The following is a 19,491-nucleotide window of genomic DNA, read 5'->3' on the forward strand; positions in this document are numbered from 1 at the left end:
AGGACCTGATTGGCCCACGTGGCGCATTCCGATTGGTTGGAGCAAAATCCCCTAATCAATATGTACAAGGCCAGATGTATCGTATGCCCTGAATGCAACGAGTCGATACCAATCGAACCCAGGAGAGGCGCATGGGACTGCGGCCAAGAACATCCTTAAGTACCTGAAAAGGAATAAGGATAAATTCCTGGTGTATGGAGGCCACAAAGAACTGGTTGTTGAAGGTTACACCGACGCTAGCTTCCAGACTGACATAGACAACTTCAAGTCACAGTCGGGGTACATATTTTGTCTGAATGGAGGAGCGTTTAGCTGGTAGAGTGCCAAGCAGAGAACCACTGAAGACTCTACAACTGAAGCCGAGTACTTGGCCGCTTCAGATGCTGCCAAGGAAGCTGTTTGGATTCGCAAGTTCATTAGCGAACTTGGTGTTGTACCCTCAATCAAGGGGCCGATAAACCTCTATTGTGATAACAATGGAGCTATTGCTCAGGCTAGGGAGCCGAGAGAGCACCAGAAGGTCAAACACGTGCAAAGGCGATTTCACATGATAAGGGAATTGAAATCCAAAGGTGAAATCAGAATTTGTAAGATTGGCACGGATGATAATGTAGCCGATCCTTTGAATAAACCGCTGCATCAAGTGAAACACAACAAGCACATTGAGGCGATGGAAATCAAGCATGTTGGAGACTGGCTTTGAAATTCCCTGTACATGTGTTTTAATTAAATAAGATATTTAATGTAAGACACTATATTAAAACCATTCATTAATGGAGTAGTTAATTTTGTGCAAAATTATCATTCACTCCATTACTATTTAATTGTGGTTTAGAATTAAATAATGAGTCCATTCGATTTACGGAAATATTCAAAACAGGGTATCAAGACCATGTCTTGGATAAAGAAACACCTGTTAAGTGAACATTTAATAATTAAATCGATAATTATCCCTAATCGAGGTCATCTAACAGATGGACGATTGATGACCGCCATAGATTAGTGTATAGTATGATTTACAGCACCGTTTCTTGTGCTGCAAGGACGTGACGGTCATAAATCATTTGCACAGGCACAGTTTGGAACCGTACTGGATAAGACCTATGAAAGTACTTTAAGAAAATTTAAATTTTTGTCATAAGTACATTTCTCATTATGACTATCGGAACTTGTTTCCTCCGACCATGAGTACTGTAAAGTTTTCTTGTTTGAGTACTAGACTCTTTGATGTTTCCAACCGTCTGCCGTAACTGGGGATTATAACGGGAACACTCAGGAGACTGGGATTGTCCCCCTACTAACAATAGGGAAAAATGTTTTGTTGTTTACAAGGCCTCTCGAGGAGCGAGACTATGAAAATGCATGGCCGTGCTCAAATGGATTTTAGAAATCATCTGCTTATTGACAGTCGAACTCGGAGATTGAGAAACACTTCTGAACGTAATAAGGATGAAAAAGAATCTTACCTTATAGTTCACGAAGAAACATTATGTGACATAGGAAATGGGCTATACACTGTATGCACACTTGTCTAGAAGGACAAGTGGGAGATTGAAAGGAATGGTGTCCTTCCAACAAGTGTATTCTTCCGATAGAGGGTTCAGAATTATTACGGAGTTAATTCTTCTGTAAGGTCAAGTGATCGGAATGCCTAGGTGGAGGCCGCTTCAGATCAGTAATATCAATGTACAATTGATGTTACAGCTTAATCTTAATTGAACCCTTCGGGTCGAACCTTATCGAATCACCGATCCGAGACGACGAATTAATCCGAAAGGATTTAATGAGTCAGCAGATTTTTACGAATACAAACGTCGGATATCGAGCCTAGGGCATCGAGACCGAGCGTCGCAAAATCGCAAGCAACAAGTATGAGAGTAGCCGTAGCTAGGCTAGGCTACCTCATCGCAAGCCTAGGCGCACCATGTGTGTGCTAGGCGCACCATGGTGTGCTAGGCAATATCGCATCCCTAGCATCATGCCTAGGCGCTATCGCAGCCCTAGCATGATGCTAGGCACCATCGCAGCCCTATCACACCAAGCACAGCACCCATGTGTGTGTGTGCATAAGCGTGGGCACAATCGCAGGCCATGCACCAAGCACAGCTAGCTTGCAGGCAGCACTGGCCTTGCGTGTGTGCTAGGCACCATCGCAGGCCACGCACCAAGCACAGCGCTAGTGTGTGCTGGCCTGGATGCGCGTAGCTATGCGAGCATGGGCGAGTGGTGCTAGCTGGCTGGGTGTGCGAGCCTGTGCGAAGGGTGCAGCGATGATGCGTGTGGTGCGTGGGATGTGAGGGCCAGCACCAGCGCCAGCACGCACCAACGCTTAGCACTAGCACGCACCAACACCAGCGCCAGCACGCACCAGCACCATGCATGCAAGGGAGCTGCTAGGCAGCCTGGTGCTAGTTGGCTGGGCGTGCTGGCACTACCAGGTGGCAGCCAGCCCAGCTGCCTTGTGAGTGGCGGTTTAGGAGAAGTGGGGACCAAAGCCTCTAGGCTTCCCTTGGGGAGCAAGGCAATGGTCCCCCCCCCCCCCATGGGATATGGTCCTCACCTAACCCATTCTCTCTTCTTGCCACTTGTTGCCTTGTGATTGCTTTTGCCTAATTATTTATTTTGGAATTGAATAAATTATTGCAATTGCACATGATCCCACATTGATCATGAAAAGGGGTTTCAAGTCCCCATTCTCTATAAATACCCACTTGGTTGGGATTTTGAGAAAACAACCTTGAGTGGAATTAAAAAGGCAACTATAATTAAGAGTAAACCTTTGATTCGTAAAACTCATAGTTTTCTTTGTCCGGGTCTTGACTAACCTTCAAGACTTAGGACGCTCGGGTCGGGTCGAGGGTACAATCCGTCGGAGATCTCGTGTTTTCGGGATTTTGAAGTAAGAGCTCTTTGGGAGCGAAGCACGAGACAAAGGTATAATTCTTGTTCTAAATCTTGTTTGATTAAGTTTAATATGCTTGTAAATTGTTTTAATTAAGGGGCGGGTCTTGGTGGGTTTCCTTCCGCATAGTGTCGGGTCACTACGAAACCCTACATATTGTTGTAATTGTCTCACCAAACCAAAACCCAAAGTAACCCCCAAAAAACTGAGATACAAAGTAGATAATTTTCACATATCAGATTGGAGGTGCCACAAACTTCGATTTGAAGAATTTAGATCTGCGAAACCCAAAAAAATCTTTTAAAAAAATAACAGATCCTAAAGAAAACTATTCACAACTTCAGGGCAGTTGATGGCTCAAGTTAGCATTCTCAAATGCAAAAGAACTAAGCACTGTCACTCAAATGCTAACAAATAATGCCTTCGAGTAACTAACTGGCTAAAAATATACTAATTACCCCTTGTTATGAAGTAATTCTAGGTATTTGTAGAGCGGATGAACTATAGAACATAATTAAAATTAAAGTCTTTAACTCTAAAACACTAATAGAATGGAACCTGAGCTCAAAATAATCAATCAAAAATAAATTTAGTAAAAACAGACTCTTTGGCTATTTTGCAGGATCTTGCAGCGAGCATCTTTCAAGCAGCTCAACAAGTTTGGGGCGACAGTTCTTTGGCATAGTAGATCTTAAGCCCTTATCACAATTACCAGAAAATCTTAACCGAATTTTCTAATTTCTAAAAGTTGCAAGAAACTGAAAGATATTCATTGATTAAAAAACTGCATTGATTAAAAAACATTACCTCAGAAGTTGTTTCAATGGAGGAGAAAGCTCAAAACTGCTACAATATAACGCAAAGCTAAATAACCAAGAAACCCTAACCTCGAATTTCTGATTTTTGGTTCAAAATTGATTCGAATTTGTTGTTGTTGAAGATGCACACACATCGAATTGATTCAAAATAGACACACCCAGAAACCCTAACCTCCAATATTATAGAAAGAGAGAAGGAGAAGGAGATCGAAAGAGAGAAGAAAGGAAAGGGAAAGTGGCGGTTATGGAGATGGAGATGAAGGAGAGAGAAGGAGTTTGAGGAAAGTGCTTAGAGAAAGCTCAGAAGCCCCTTCAATAGAGAAATTCGAGTACGCTTCAATGGAGGAGAGAGAGAAGCAGATCAGATGAAATAGCAGGAGGAAAAATCGAGGAAATGAAAAGAGTATGGGAAAGAAATGAAAACGAAGACCCGGTTTTTTTTACCGGTGCTAATTAACATAGTTGGCACCGGTTTAAGGCGAACCGGTGCCAACTCTATGCCATACTTATTTTATTTTTTTTATATAAGTTGGCACCGGTTTGAACCACTGCTAATTAAATGATTGGCTTCGGTTTTGGTTGGAACCGGTGCCAACACTGAGTCTTTCAATCCGCCCTTTTTTTGCACCGGTTTTTAAGAACCGGTGCTAAAGGGGTGGTGCCTATTTCATTTTTTCTACTAGTGTATCCACACCAAATTTCAATCCAACAACACACAAATCACAACAACAAGCCCACTACTTCAATACTTCAACACAATGAGCGTACTTTCGGAATCACCAAGCAAAATCAACCAAGCAAAACAACTCAACAACAATTAACAAGGTCAACAAGAAATCAAGAATTAATAATGCTCAATAAGATGAACCAACGCAAAATAGGCATGCAAACATCAAAAATTCCCACATGAAATTCACAAGAAAACAAATTTTCTCACCACAAGAAATATTTCAAAGCGAAAGAAAAACTAGAGTAGAAAAGAGATATACCAACAATGAGTGCCAAAAACTACTCCAACTAGCCTTTTGAAGAAGAATTCCAAGCCACCTTCAAGGTCCCTTCAATGGTGGACGAGCTAGAGTCGTTCGGTTGAGAACATCGAAAATGGGGGTCTTGAATGGTGAAATTTCAGATTTTGATGAGAAAATCTGAGAGAAAATGAGGTAATTTGATAATTTTTTATGAATATTGATGAGAATTTGAGGTGCGAGGAGTTATGGTTTGAAAAGGAGTGGGGGTTTAGAGAGAGAGAGAGGGAAAAAATCTAAATTGGGGAAAAATGTTTCGAAAATGCTTGAGGAAAAGGGCGAAAATCCGCAGGACCTGCTCGCCGCGCCCGCTGGTTAAAGGGTCGCGCCCGCAGGTTTCCCTGTCCGCGCCCGTGGGTCATAGTGTCGCGCCCTCTCCTCAGCATCTTCTAAACATCTCCACTTTGTGAATATTTCTAAAGAATAGCAGGTAGCGCCCGCGGGTTATATGGCCGCGCCCGCGGATTTTTCCTGTCCGCGCCTGCGGGTATATATGCCGCGCCTGCGGGTTTTCATGGAGAGCCCTCTCCTGGGCATCTCCAGAAACATATGGGCCGCGCCCGTGCGTCTACATGGAGAGCCCTCTCCTGGGCATCTCCTTGCCATCTCCGCTTTCTTCAAAAACACAATGAACCCCCTTAGATCTTGAGACTAAAAAGCGAAGTGCAATCTTCTCTTTTGCTTCTAAACATCCCCTTAACACCTTCATTCTCAAATTTGTAGATTCAAGTACCTACAAAAGGAGAACAAAATGCACGCAAGAAGAGTCTAGAGAGAAATCAACCAAAATTGACTAAATACAAGAAATGAACGACCAAAAGAGTTTAAGAACTCGGGTTGCCTCTTGAGAAGCGCTTCCTTAAAAAGGTCACTAGCTTGACCATAATAAACCATCATCCAAGAGGTGGCTTCGGATCCAATGGATCAAGCCTCATACATTCTATCAAGCCTACTTCCTCCTTGCAAAAGTAGTGCTTCAAACGATGACCATTAACCATGAACTTGTTGTCTCCCGCCTTCAACTCAAAAGACCCATAAGGAGTAATTCTTAAAATCACGAAAGGTCCTGACCATTTGGACTTGAGCTTTACGGGAAACAAACGGAGCCTAGAGTTGAATAACAACACCTTATCTCCAACCTTGAAGCTCTTGTTCCTTATATGTTGGTCGTTCCATTTCTTAGTTTTCTCCTTATAGAGTCTCAAGTTCTCATTAGCATCAAACCTAAGCTCTTCAAGTTCATTGAGCTTGAGCAATCTCTTCTCACCGGCCAACGACATATCCATGTGTAGCTCCTTGATTGCCCACCAAGCTTTATACTCGAACTCAACCGGAAAATGACAAGCCTTCTCATAGACCAACCGATAGGGGGTTGTACCAATTGGAGTCTTGTATGCCGTCCGCAAGGCCCAAAGTGTGTCGTCAAACTTGAGGGACCAATCCTTCCTAGATTTGTTCACCATCCTTTCGAGAAGGTTCTTAATCTCTCTATTTGACACCTCCACTTGCCCTTGGGTTTAAGGATTTTAAGGTAGACCAACTTTGTGATGAACCCCATATCTCTTGAGAAGAGCTTGGAATCGCTTTTTGGCGAAGTGGGAGCCTCCATCACTAATTAGCACCCTAGGAACCATGAACCGCGGAAATATGATTTTCTTGAGAAGCTTAAGCACAACCTTATGATCATTGGTAGGGGAGGGTAGAGCTTCAATCCACTTAGTCACATAATCCACCGCTACCAAGATATACAAATTCCCACATGAAGAGACAAAAGTCCCCATAAATTAGACACCCCAAACATCGAATGGCTCCACTTCCAAAATGTTTTGTTGAGGCATCTCATCCCTTTTTGGTTATGCCACCACTTCTTTGGCATTTGTCACATCTTGAAACGAACTTATGGGAATCCTTATGCATCGTAGGCCACCATAGGAGGATTGAGAGATTTTTGCCACCGTCTTATCAACTCCTCCATGTCCTCCACACGGTAATGAGTGGCAATGCTCAAGAACTCCTTCGATCTCATGGTCTGGAATACATTTCCGGAAGAGGCCATCTCTACACTGCTTAAACAAATAGGGGTCATTCCAAAAGTATCTCCTCACTTCCTTGAAAAACCTTTTCTTTTGTTGAGAAGAAAACTCCGGGGGAAGGACCCTGCAAGCAAGTTAATTGGCTATATCTGCATACCATGGGCTAGATGTTGAAGCCATAGCCATGAGAGTTTCAAATCCTACTTCTTCATTGATTGGCACATCCTCCTTGTTCACAAAAGGAAGCCTAGACAAGATCCGCCACAAAGTTCTCCGCTCCCTTTTTATCTCTCATCTCCATGTCCAAATCTTGGAGCGAAAGAACACAGCGAATGAGACATGGCTTAGCTTCCTTCTTGGTCATAAGATAGCGAACCGCTATATGATCCGTGTACACAATCACTTTGGAGGATATGAGATAGGACCTAAACTTTTCCATGGCTAACACAACCGCAAGCATTTCCTTCTCCGTCGTTGTGTAATTCTTTTGAGCCTCATCAAGTGTTCTACTTGCATAGTAGATGACATGACTTGCACCTACTGCAAAATCACTTGCATCGCACATTAGCTCAAAAGGCAAGCTCCAATCCAGAGCTTGCACAACAGGAGAGGAGATGAGAGCTTCCTTGAGTTTTTGAAATGCCTCAAGACAAGCCTCATGAAAGTTGAACACAACATATTTCTTGAGTAATTCGGTCAAAGTTTTGGCGATTGATGAAATTTTTTTGATAAACCTCCGGCAAAAACCGCTATGCCCTAAAAAAGCTCTCACTACCGTAACGGAAGTAGGACGGGACAATTTTGCAATCACCGAAACCTTGGCCGAATCAACTTTAATGCCCTTTTTTGATACTTTATGGCCTAGGACAATACCTTCCTTGACCATAAAAAGGCATTTCTCCCAATTTAAAACCAAACTCGTCTCTTGACACCTTTTCCAAACTCTTTCAAGATTATAAAGGCATGTGTCAAAAGACGAGCCACTAACACTAAAATCGTCCATAAAAAACTCATCTCATTTTCAAGCATTTCAGAAAAAATAGAAGTCATGCATCGTTGGAAAGTTGAAGGAGCATTTCAGAACCCGAATGACATTCTTCATTATGCGAATGTTCCATATGGACATGTGAAAGTAATTTTCTCTTGATCATTTGGATGGATAGGGATTTGGAAAACCCGGAGTATCCATCCAAAAAGCAAAAGAAAGCATGATGGGAGAGTCTCTCCAACATTTGGTCCATGAAGGGGAGAGGAAAATAGTCTTTCTTTGTATTTTTGTTTAACCTCCTATAATCAATGCACATTCTCCACCCGGTCACCGTCCGGGTGGAGATTTCCTCTCCTCCTTCTCCCTTAACGATGGTCATTCCACCTTTCTTTGGAACAACGTGAACCGGGGTAACCCATTTGCTATCAGAGATAACATAGATTATGCCCGCTTCACGCAATTTCAAGATTTCTTTCTTTACAACCTCTTGAAGGTTAGGGTTCAACCTCTTTTGAGGCTCAATCACTAGGGGAAATTACGAATTCCCCACCGGTTCAAACCCCCCATTTCGCACCGGTTTTGAACCGGACCGGATTTGGGGGGTGCTAAAACCCCATAGATTTCGCACCGGTTCAAAATCGGTGGGAAAAATGACTTTTCGCACCAGTTTTTCCTTAGAACCGGTGCCAAAAGTCCCTAAAATTATTTAAAAAAAAAACTTTAGCACCGGTTCTTTCGAAAACCGGTGCCAAAAATGCCCAAAAATAATAAAAAAATAATTATTTTTTTTTGCATTTTTTTCACTTAAATTGTACCAAATACTTATATATAATCATAATATACATAAAACACATATATTTTCTTCAATAACTTGTAATATTACACTTTAAAAAACTGAAGAAAAAAAATACAGAATCAAGGTCTGGAGAAGTTGTTGCTGGCTACTGCTTTCTGTTTCTGGCTGCTTAGGTCTGGTTCAGGCTGCTGGTTCTGTTGCCTGCTCTTTCACCTATCAGCTCTTGGAACCTCTGGTTGTGAAGCTTCCTTGTTGACTTGACAGCAGGATCGTCACCAAACATAATATTACTCTGTCCTCCAGCAGGCTACAAAAAGAGATTATGTTAATGATCAGGTTTACAAGAAAATTTGTCAAATACTAAAATGGATGACAATACTTGAGACTTACAGCTACAAAACTTTTATCCTTTGAAAAAACTTTGTCAAGTTTATCAGTATAGTAGTCACTAATCAGGCAATTCAATTAACACGCATATAAATTTCATATTATACTGTTTTCTATTACGGTCCTCTAAAGCCTACCTTTCTACAATCATTATCCTCCAAACACAGATAGTAAGCTCAAGACAATGCAAAATAAAGGTTGTATTTAAACAGGTGATCCCTAATTGCTGACCACACAAACAGAACAACATAAGGGGGAAACCAACTTAGTATAGCTAGAAAATAGAAAAGATTGAGTCACTCTCTTAAAAACTTAGTATGTATACTCACGTTGGAAGATTTCTTGGTGCTGGCTCACCCATGTCCTTTTCTTTTGACTCCAATGAACGTGCAATAGCCAATGATCGAGGAAGATTTTCCGGAGGTGGGCCAAAAATGTTATTTCCACTGAGTTCCTTGCACTTGGCATATGATAGTCCCTTTTTGATCTTTGAGTCTGCCTCAACTTCTAGAGTGCCACTCAATTCACGTTGCTTTTCTACCTCTGGCAGAGAGGTAGGCTTCTTGGGTGTCACACTTTCGTCGACACTAAAAGAAATCTGGCTAATTCCATTGACAGCTTGCTGCAATTGGCAGTTACAAGAGAAAGGGTCAAGAGTTGATCCGGTGTATCATTACAAAAAAATATACTTTGTACGAAGTATATTAATGAAAATAAACCTGATAAACTCTCCTTTGTTTGGTAGCATACCAGAAAAGTTATGGAGAAAAGTAAAAGGGGGAGGATGGATGGGAGGAGAGAATAAGAAAGACAAGGAGTAGAGTGGAAAATGTGTTAATTACTCACAAAAGGAAATTGATTTCCACCCTTGGGAAAATTGCTTTCCATCCCATTAGATACCAAATAAAAGAAAATGGTTAACACCCAACCAAACACTATATGTTTTTAACAAGATACTTGTATAGTGAAATTAAAAAAGTGGTTGCCGTGGCAGGCATAGTGGACACTAGGAAGACAACATGATTGGGAATATGCACGATAAAAGCTTATAGAAAAGATAATATACCAAATCAAAACATCAATGGACAACAAAAACAGGTATTTTTAGAAATTTATGATTTTTACTAAGGTTATTTTCTCCTCTAATTTATTTATATAAGTATTAGCAAAAATAATTAAGTTTAATATAAATTCAGCAAAAATAAGTTAAGCAAATTGATAAGCTAAGTTAAGCAAAAGCAAGTCCAGTTAAGCAAAAATAGGTTAAGTAAGAAAACTTTTTACTTATTTATTTTTTACAGACGGAAAAGAAAAAAGGAGAACAAAGCCTAAATGCATTCCAATAATCTTTTACGAGGCATCCTTGAACACATGCCAAAAGATGATCTGGTAACTTAGCATCAAAAGCTCACATGTGCCATTGTAATTGTAATAGCCAATCAATACCTGTATCACCACCACTACAATAGCTTCATTTGGAGTAGCATCTCTAGTATTGCCATCACTACCACATACTGCAGGGTAAATGGCAGCCCTTTTCAGACATGAATCTTGTAGAGTGCAAGGAAATGAAATTCATTCGAGATGAAATGTTTATTGAGCATTGTACTTGTGATCTTTTATTAACTTTCCAGCAAGATCCCTTAACTCCCTATGCAAATTAAGAGCTCTAAATGACATGAATGCAATTGAAGCAATGAAAGCAACGTGGTAATATAAAATTAATTGTAAAAACCTTGACACCATACATATGAATTTTCACCAATTAATAGAAATAAGAGAAGAAACAATAGTAAGCCATACCCTAGCAAATAGGTCTTCTCTCATCCATGGAACCAAATACTTCCATGGCCATATATCTAGCGTGCTAACCACACTGTTTTTCTTTCACTAACGTCCAGCCATTTGTACGGCAGAAGTTAAGTTAGGATGCACCAAAAATCTAGCAGCTACTTCAATTTTAAATAAATATGTACTGAATACACAATCAACTGGGTTACTTAATATTGTCACCACTGATGTCTTATCCTGTGGTAGCTTAGTCATCATGCTATAATCATCATGAGTGACTAGCAACCTGCAATGAGCTTTTCTGCAGAAAAACAGAGAAGATATTCATGATTTGTACACCATGATTGGAAAATGCAAGAGATTCCTACCAATAAACAACTAAAAAGGAATAATTGGGTTGAAGAAAGTATAAATAAAATAAAATAAGAGCAGTTAGGATAAAAAAGTATAAATTACAAAATAAACAAGATACATAAGGTCCTTTTATTAAAGGTATCTTCAAAGGAGCAGCAAACCAACACAAATTAGTAAATTACACAATTGATCATTTTGAACAATTTGTTCCTACACCAATTAAAAGATTCATCAACAGTGAACATCATAAGCTCTCCACTACACCCACTAGAGAAAGATGACCCACAAGCAGATCAACTGGGAGGATAAATAAGTAAACAAGACATGGAAAGTGGAAAATAATGTTCAGAAACACTAGCCAAGGTTGATGCATGCAGGATGAGCAGGCAGAGCACACAGATGAATCATAATTTACAAACTCAAAGTTGTTGCTGCTATAATGACCTCATGAGACATGACCTCAAGTAAGGGCTCAGCAATTCAGGGAATTTAACAGCCTAGAAACATCTTCTGTTGTCGACAAACAAAGACTAGGTTCACTAATCGAGAACACTCCACAAGCAAGAATTCAGATCTAGATAGGAATTGGAAAGCTCTAGATTATGAATCATTAAAAAATATATAGCAAAGGAAGGATTAGATATTTGAGATATTAGGTTGTATTAGGTCTTGGTCCATCTTACATTAACTTATTTTGACATTCGTGAGGTATATTATCCTTAAACCAGCCTTATACATAGATTAAATCGGCCCTGTTAACTTTTAAGAACGTCAAAATCTTCAGCTGCAAAATTTCAAGGTTTTACTAGCTGTAAATTAGATTTACCCCTGTCTTATGCATCAAACACATGCATAAAAAGATAGTACTCCCAGCCTCTCATATGAGACTTTCATGTTTCCTCTCTTTTACGACTATGAACAAATAAGGAAGTGATACACTGGATTTCCATTAGGAAATTACATGATTAAGCCTATATTGGGAAAAAGCAAACACCAGTAATATATTTGTCCCATGTAGAGGAATCCACATTCCAGGCAACCTTAGATTGGAATAATTTATTTTTTTTACATTTTTCCACATGAATCACAACAGAAACACAACCCCATTTAAAATTACTTACAAAATCAAAACATGGGATTTCAGCATCATTCAAAAAAAATCACAACCCAATAATAAAGTAATTAAATAAAATATTTCAACACTAATCCATGAAATTTTCTGCAAAAAAATTCTGAAAAATAAAATAAAAATGCAGTGTATATTATATACCTAAAGAAAGACAAGAATTTTCCCAAGCAAAGAATCCAAAGAACTAAACCTCTGAATGTGATTCCAGTAAAACAACCTCAGACAATTTCTAAATAGACAATAAGCTGAATTCTCACACACATAAACCAAATTAATGCAATCAATCAACTCATAAACCATTCCTAAATAAATTAACACACACATGTACACCTTCAACAATATAAACCTTCAACTAATTATCCCATTCAACAAAACAAATCGAATTTACACTTACATGTTTTGGAATCCAAATACGGCTTGTATTCAAACGGAACCATGGCTTCGCATCAACCAGAACGCCTTCAAACGCCCAAAAATAAAAATTCAACTATTTGATGGTTCACACACCAACCTTAATTGCATTCAAAATTTCAATTGTTCATCATTAAACAGAAAAAATAAAAAAATCATAAAACCTAGATTTCAAACGCCTATAAATAAAAAAAAAAATTCATAAAACCTAGATTTCAAATCGAAGAGCACATACCTCGAATTTGTGATCTTGAATTGATAACAGATTCAATTTTGTTGTTGTAGTTGTATTTGGTTCAAATTGACGGCGGCCGATTTCGGACTGAGAAGGAGGAGAGCGGCGTTGCTTGCGGCGCAGTTATGGAGAAGGAGATCGAAGGAGAGAGAAGGAGTTTGAGGCTTCATTGTTGTAGATGAGAGAGACTGAGAAAGAGGCATATGGGAGAGGAGGACAGATCGAGGAAAGAGAAATACATAAGACAGAAAGAGAAAGAAAGAAGATAAGGCCCGTGTTTTTTTTTAATAATAGCTTTCCCACCGGTTCGAACCGAACCGGTGTGATTAACTCATTTTTCGCACCGGTTTGGTTAGAACCGGTGCGAAAAGTCTTCCCCTCAATCCCGCCTATTATTTTTCCCATCGGTTTTTAAAAACCGGTGGGCATTTTGCGGTGCCTATTTCATTTTTTCTACTAGTGAATTGAGCTGGATTCCCTTAATATCATCAATGCTACAACCTATCACATCTCTATATTTTCTCAACACATCAAGTTATTATTCCAAATCAAGACCATCAAGGGTAGCATTAACAATAATAGGGTATTCCCCTTCATTTCCAAGATAAGCATATTTCAAAGAGGGGGGAAGGGATTTGAGTTCTACCTTGGGGGGAGGCTTGGAACTCTCCTCCAATTTCTCCTCTGCTAGCTCGAGCTCATCATCTCTAAGATCATCCTCTTCCTCGTATTTAGCTTCTTCAATGGCCATGACAAACTCTTTTGCTTCTTGAGACTAGTACTCTCCTTGCATGTAAGAGCTTCAACCATTGGATCTTGAGGACTCATCATAACCCTTCCCAAGCGATCTAACTCTTCATTCACAACAACAACCCTATAGCACTTCTCAACCATGGGGGTCTTAAGTAGCTTAGAGAACTCAAAAACAATGTTTTCATCGGCTACCTCACATGTAATGGTGTTGTTCTTGCAATTGATCACTGCCTCCAAGATCTTGAGAGCTTCACGACCCAAAATCAAGGGAGTATCGAAATCCTCCTCCATATCCATCACTATGAAATCACAAGGCACATAAATATGCCCAACTTGAATAGGAACATACTCAAGCTCACCACAAGGAAACTTCACCGAACGGTCGGCCAATTGGATAGTTTTTCTTGTGGGGATCATTTCAATATTAAGTTTTTGAACAATGGATAGAGGGATCAAACTAACACTTGCTCAAAGATCGGCTAAGGCGCCCCTAGCTTCCATGTTCCCAATCTTTACCGGCAATGTAAAACTTCCCGGATCCTTTTGCTTCTTCGGCATCTTATGTTGAACAAGTGCACTCACTTGATGGGGGAGAGTGATGAGCTCATCATTAAGCTTCCTCTTGTTGGTGAGAATATCTTTCAAGAACTTGGAGTATGAAGGCATTTGTGTGACAACTTCAATGAAAGGGAGGATTATGTGCAAGTTCTTCATCACACTAAGGAACTTTGCAAATTTGTCATTCAACTTCCTCTCCACAAGTCAACCGGGAAAGGGAACCGGTCCATCAAGATTCCTAGCCTCACTAGGATTTGAATATGTCACCACATCCTTAGACTTCTTTTTCTCCATACTTCTCTCTTTCTCAACAACTTTCTCTTCTTCAACTTCCTAGCCTTCACTCACGCTCTCTTCTCCTTCGTTCTTTTCCTCACTATCCCCCTCCTTGGGACCCTCATAGGACGTACTTGATCTCAATGTGATTGGCTTGCAATAGTCGGGTTTCACAATGTTAGAAGGGTTAGTTTGTGATTGTCCGGGTAGAGTAGAAGGTGAGTTGAAAGGAACCCTCTCGGCCAATTGTGCTAGTTGTGAATCAACCATCTTGTTATGAGCCTTGACCTCTTGCATTTGTTGATTCATGGCTTGAAGTTGTTGAAGAATTTGGGTTTGAGTAGAATCGGGTTGAGATGCTTGCTCTTGATTCCTTTGAGTCGCTTGATTTTTATTGTGGTATTGGTTTTGATTATTGTGTTAGTTGTTTCTTGGGTATTTCCCTCCTGGGTTTAGGGTTTGGAATGGAGGTGGGTTTTGGTATTGGGGGTAGGAGTTGTATGGTTGTTGAGCTTGTTGATTCCATTGTTGGGGTTAGTGAGCGAATCCGGGTGGTGCATGCCTCCAAGCTACTCCACCGCCACTTCCCCTATATGAAAGGAATGGTGTCCTTCAAACAAGTGTATTATTCTGATAGAGGGTTCAGAATTAACAGGAAGCCAATTCTTCAGTGAGATCATGTGATCGGAATGCCTTGGTGGAGGCCGCTTCCGATCAGTAATATTAGTGAACAATTAATATTACAGCTTTATCTTGACTGAACCCTTCGGGTCGAACCCAAACGAACTGCCGATCCGAACCGACGAATCAATCCGAAGGATTTGATGAGTCACTAGAGTATTACGAACACAGACGTCGGATATCGAGCCTAGAGCGTCAAGACCGAGCGTCGCAAAATCAACAAGCAACAAGTTTGAGCAAAGCCGTAGCATCACATTGGCCTAGCCATGTGGTTGCTAGGCCAGCTCGAACTAGCATGCACCTCGCATTGCTAGGAGCAAGCCTAGCATGCCATGAGTGCTAGGGGCTAGTGCCTAGCTGCTATCGCAAGGCTAGGACTTGCTAGCACTAGCGCACAACATGCCCAGCTGCTATCGCAGGGCTAGGCCTTGCTAACACTGGCGCGCAGCATGCCTAGCTTGTTAGGCGCTTGCGTGTGGCAACATAGCACAACGCTACGCACCAGCCAGCAAGCGCGCTGGGCTGTGCGTATATGCGTGTGCCTTCGCATCGCAGCACCCAGCAACACGCCTAGCAGTAGCGAGCTTGGGCCTTGCCCAGCAGCATGCGTGGCTCGCTAGCAGCATGCATGCGCTGGGGCTTGCTGTGCTGGATGGCTAGCAAGGCAAGCTGCCTAGACTTGGTGTCATGCGCCAGCTGGAAGCCTTGGCAGCCAAGGCAGGCTGCCAGCCTACCAAGGGCCTTGATGCCGGTTTAGAGTTGTGGGGACCAAGGCTTGGAGCCAACCCTTGGGGAACAAGGCAATGGTCCCCCCCACCCCTTTTGGTGATGGTCCTCACCTAACCTCTCCTCTCCATGTGCCACTTGTTTATTGTTGTTTGCATTATCTTTTAATTTATTTTTGATTTAAATAAATTAGTTGGAAATGTAAACTATCCAATATTGATCATGAATCGGAGTGCAAGTTGCATTTCTCTATAAATACCCAATGATTGGGCATTTGGAAATCAACTTGAGTGGAACTCAAAAAGGCATCTCTAAATAATGAGAAAACCTTTAAGTTCGTAAAACTCTAGTTTTATCTTTGGTCAAGTCTCGACTAACCCTCGAGACGAAGACCTTTCGGGTCCGGTCGTGGGTACGAGTCGTTGGAGGCCATCACGCTTGTGAGGCTTAAGCTTATAAGTAAGAGCTCGGTTCACGAGCGAAGCACGCTTCAAGGGTATAACTTCTATCTCCCTTCTCTTAATTATTGTTTAATTATGTTTATGCATGCTTTATTGCTTTAATTATTGAAACGGGTCTTGGGGGGTTTCTATTCCGCGTAGACACGGTCTCTACGAAACCCTACACTATATCCATCTTGCCTTGTGTTGTAAGCCGCCACATGCTCCGGGCTCAAACCTCCATAATAAGATGTATCATGGTTCGTTCCACCACAATTTTGACAAGAGAAAGAATTGACTTGAGAGGATTTTGCCTCACTATTGACACTAGTATTCAACTTTGCAAGCCCTTTTGTCAAAAGCTCAATTTGATGTTGCAATTAATCAACCTTCTCCAATTCATACTTTCCACCCTTCTTTGGTGCATTCCTCCTTCTACCACCCCAAGGGTAGTTCTTCACTACCTCTTCAATTGTTGCTTAAACTTGATTTTGAAGTTCTTTAATCAATTGACCACCCGCCCCCGCATCCAAATTAGCTCTAGACATAGGTTCCAACCCATCATAGAAGAATCTCTTGAGCAAGCTTTGATTTTATTCGTGATGAGGACATGCTTGTACCAACTCCTTGAATCTTTCCCAAGCTTCACTAAGACTCTCATCTGCTTATTGTTCAAATGATGCGATCTTCCTTCTCATCTCGACGGTCTTTTCTTCGGAAATGAACCTCTTCAAGAATGCCTTGACTACCTCCCTCCATGTCGTGAGAGAGTTGGGCTTGACTTATTTGAGACACTTCTTTGATCTACCTGAAAAAGATTGTCGAAATAAGTGCATACGGATGTATTCCTGAGAAACTTGGTTCGTTTGATTCATGGCACAAAGCTCAAGAAATCTATCAAGATGCTCGATAGGATCTTCACTTGGAGAACCCGAAAATTTCTCCTCTTGAACCATTCTAGTGTATTGAGGATGAATGGTAAAGTTTGTTTCCTTTACGGGTAGCAAAATCCCTCCCGTGAGTTCATAATCCTCGGGATTTCCAAACTCACGAAACAAAACATCATTCTCTTGCCTTGCCATTTCCTCGCTTTGAGAGCTTGAAAAGACCAAGAATCACTCTCACTATCAAAAATAGCACCAAGACCTTGCCCCTCTTCTTGATAAAAGTCTTCAGACTTGTCTCAATGTGCGGTCGATTTCGTGGTCAATGTAGTGTGTAGGATCTCCTTTGCATCCACCAAAGCTAAGCAAACAATTAGCAATGACTAGCAAGAAAGTAAAGGAACAAAATAAAAAGGCAACAAATCCAATAATAACGCAATAAAAGTGCAAAACAAGTTGTTTCCCCAGCAACAACGCCAAAAATTTGATCGGTGGATGATAGGTCGTTACTACTACCCTAGATCAAATCTAAAATTTTTACTCCTAACCTAGCTCTATCAAATTTAGGTGAGATAGTGGCAAGTTAGGGTCGAATCCCAAAGAAACGGGGGTCATGCTTGATTATTGTGAAATCTAGAATCTATTGCTATTGACAAAGGGGATATTAAGGTTTGTTTTGAGAAGTTTTATGATAAAACTATCTATCAAATGAGACCTAATCAAGCTAAAATTAAGGAGATTGAACTAGACACTCTAAAGTGAAAATGAAAGGAAAAACTATGGAGATAATAAGGGCAAAAAGCGCTAGGGAGAGGGGGTTCCAATCATGATCAACAAGACACTAATGAAAATCAATAAGGATTTATACCAAGGAGTACAAACTCTACTCGAAGCAATTCATTCTCATGCAACTACTCAAAGCAAGTTGATGAAATCAATCAAACCTAAACTAGATCATTCTCATGCATCTAATCTAGGACTAACATATTGGGGTTAAAGGTGCACACAATAACTCCAAGCATATTTGAGCATAAATCATCAACTTAAGGTAAAACCCAATAAATAATCAATAGAAACTCAAGAAAATATTATTTTCACCCCCTTCCCTAGGTAGAAATCTAAGCTAGAGAAAGCAAAATAGCCATGACAACTAAACTAAACATGTATTCAATCCTAACACAACTTAGCATGATTCTAAATCAAAGAGAAAGCAATGAAACAAGTAAGGCTAGGAACTTTATGGAAGAAAACACAAGTAAGAACAATAAAACTAAAGACTAGAGAATAAGGAAAACAGATTACTATTATAAATGTTGAAGGATTAGCCAAACATGAAATAGTTGCAATAATCTTGAAGAAACTTTGAATATCTTGATTACAAAGATTGAAACTTGAAGACTAGCTAATTTCTCTCTATAAAAGATTTAATGTAAATGGAATAGTAGATGGATGAAGATTCAAGCCAAAGACTATTTATAGTCTCTTGATAAAACAAGGAAAACGGGCATGGGAGAGGCCTCTCCAGTCAAGCTGCCGCGCCCTCTCCTTCGTGGGTACGAAGTAAGGAAAACCTAGGATTGCCGCGCCCGCGGCCCTCTTAGCCGTGCCCTCTCCAGGCCATCTCCCAGCCATCTCCAGAAACTGCTATGTAGCTTAGGATCTCCCCTGCCCGCGCCAGCGGCTGTGAGGCCCGCGCCCGCGGCTAGCTATTTGTAGAAGCGCGCCCCCTCCTTTGCAGCATCTCCTCATCCTTTGAAGCATCTCCTCTTCCTTGAGCAAGCTGCCTTAGCAACTCCAACTCCGTCTAGCAATCTAAAATTCTCCCATGACTGCTAGGAGCTATCAAAACACATGAATAGAAGGTGAAAAGTAAAACAAAGATAAAAGAGAAGGAAAAACTCGAGAGGGAGCTAAAGTAACTAAAATAAAGGTAGAAACGGTAAGAAGAGGTCTAAACAAGTGACAAACCGGGGGAATTCTCTAGTGAGAAAGGGTGAAATGGTGGCATAAATGCCACTCATTAGCAACCACCACCCGGATTTGCTCACCAACCCTAACAATGGAATCAACAAGCTTAACAATCATACAACTCCAACCCCCAATACCAAAACCCACCTCCATTCCAAACCCAAAACCCAAGAGGAAACTACCTAAGAAATAACTAACATAATAATCAAAACCAATACCACAATCAAAATCAAGCGGTCAAAGGAGTTAAGGGCAAGCATCTCAACCCGATTCTACTCAAGCCCAAATTCTTCAACAACTTCAAGCCATGAATCAACAAATGCAAGAGGTCAA

At 40.8% G+C, this 19,491-nt stretch overlaps 2 protein-coding genes across 6 annotated transcripts; both read right to left on the reverse strand.

Annotated features, from left to right (window-relative positions):
• Positions 1–5,641: 5,641 nt before the first annotated feature.
• LOC110739045 lies at positions 5,642–6,211 on the reverse strand. The gene has a single exon (XM_021919497.1). It carries the CDS (start codon positions 6,209–6,211, stop codon positions 5,642–5,644), a length of 570 nt encoding a protein of 189 aa, XP_021775189.1.
• A 2,390-nt stretch (positions 6,212–8,601) lies between these two features.
• LOC110739054 lies at positions 8,602–13,038 on the reverse strand. 5 transcript variants are annotated; one of them, XR_002514723.1, is made up of 6 exons: positions 12,873–13,038; positions 12,621–12,737; positions 10,756–11,044; positions 10,399–10,466; positions 9,282–9,574; positions 8,602–8,872 (listed from the first exon to the last, which is right to left on the reverse strand). XR_002514723.1 is itself a non-coding variant. In XM_021919507.1 (5 exons), exons 3-5 carry the CDS (start codon positions 10,777–10,779, stop codon positions 8,782–8,784), a joined length of 408 nt encoding a protein of 135 aa, XP_021775199.1. In that variant the 5' UTR covers positions 10,780–11,044; positions 12,621–12,685; positions 12,873–13,029; the 3' UTR covers positions 8,602–8,781. The 5 variants fall into 5 exon arrangements, 3 of the variants coding, with proteins under 3 accessions (XP_021775199.1, XP_021775198.1, XP_021775197.1); XM_021919507.1 differs by lacking the exon at positions 10,399–10,466 and having other exon boundaries at positions 12,621–12,685; positions 12,873–13,029; XM_021919506.1 differs by lacking the exon at positions 10,399–10,466 and having other exon boundaries at positions 12,873–13,029.
• Positions 13,039–19,491: the final 6,453 nt, after the last annotated feature.

The sequence above is a fragment of the Chenopodium quinoa genome, unplaced genomic scaffold (genome assembly GCF_001683475.1).
Source record: "Chenopodium quinoa cultivar QQ74 unplaced genomic scaffold, ASM168347v1, whole genome shotgun sequence".
In the NCBI taxonomy this organism is placed as follows: Eukaryota; Viridiplantae; Streptophyta; class Magnoliopsida; order Caryophyllales; family Amaranthaceae; genus Chenopodium; species Chenopodium quinoa.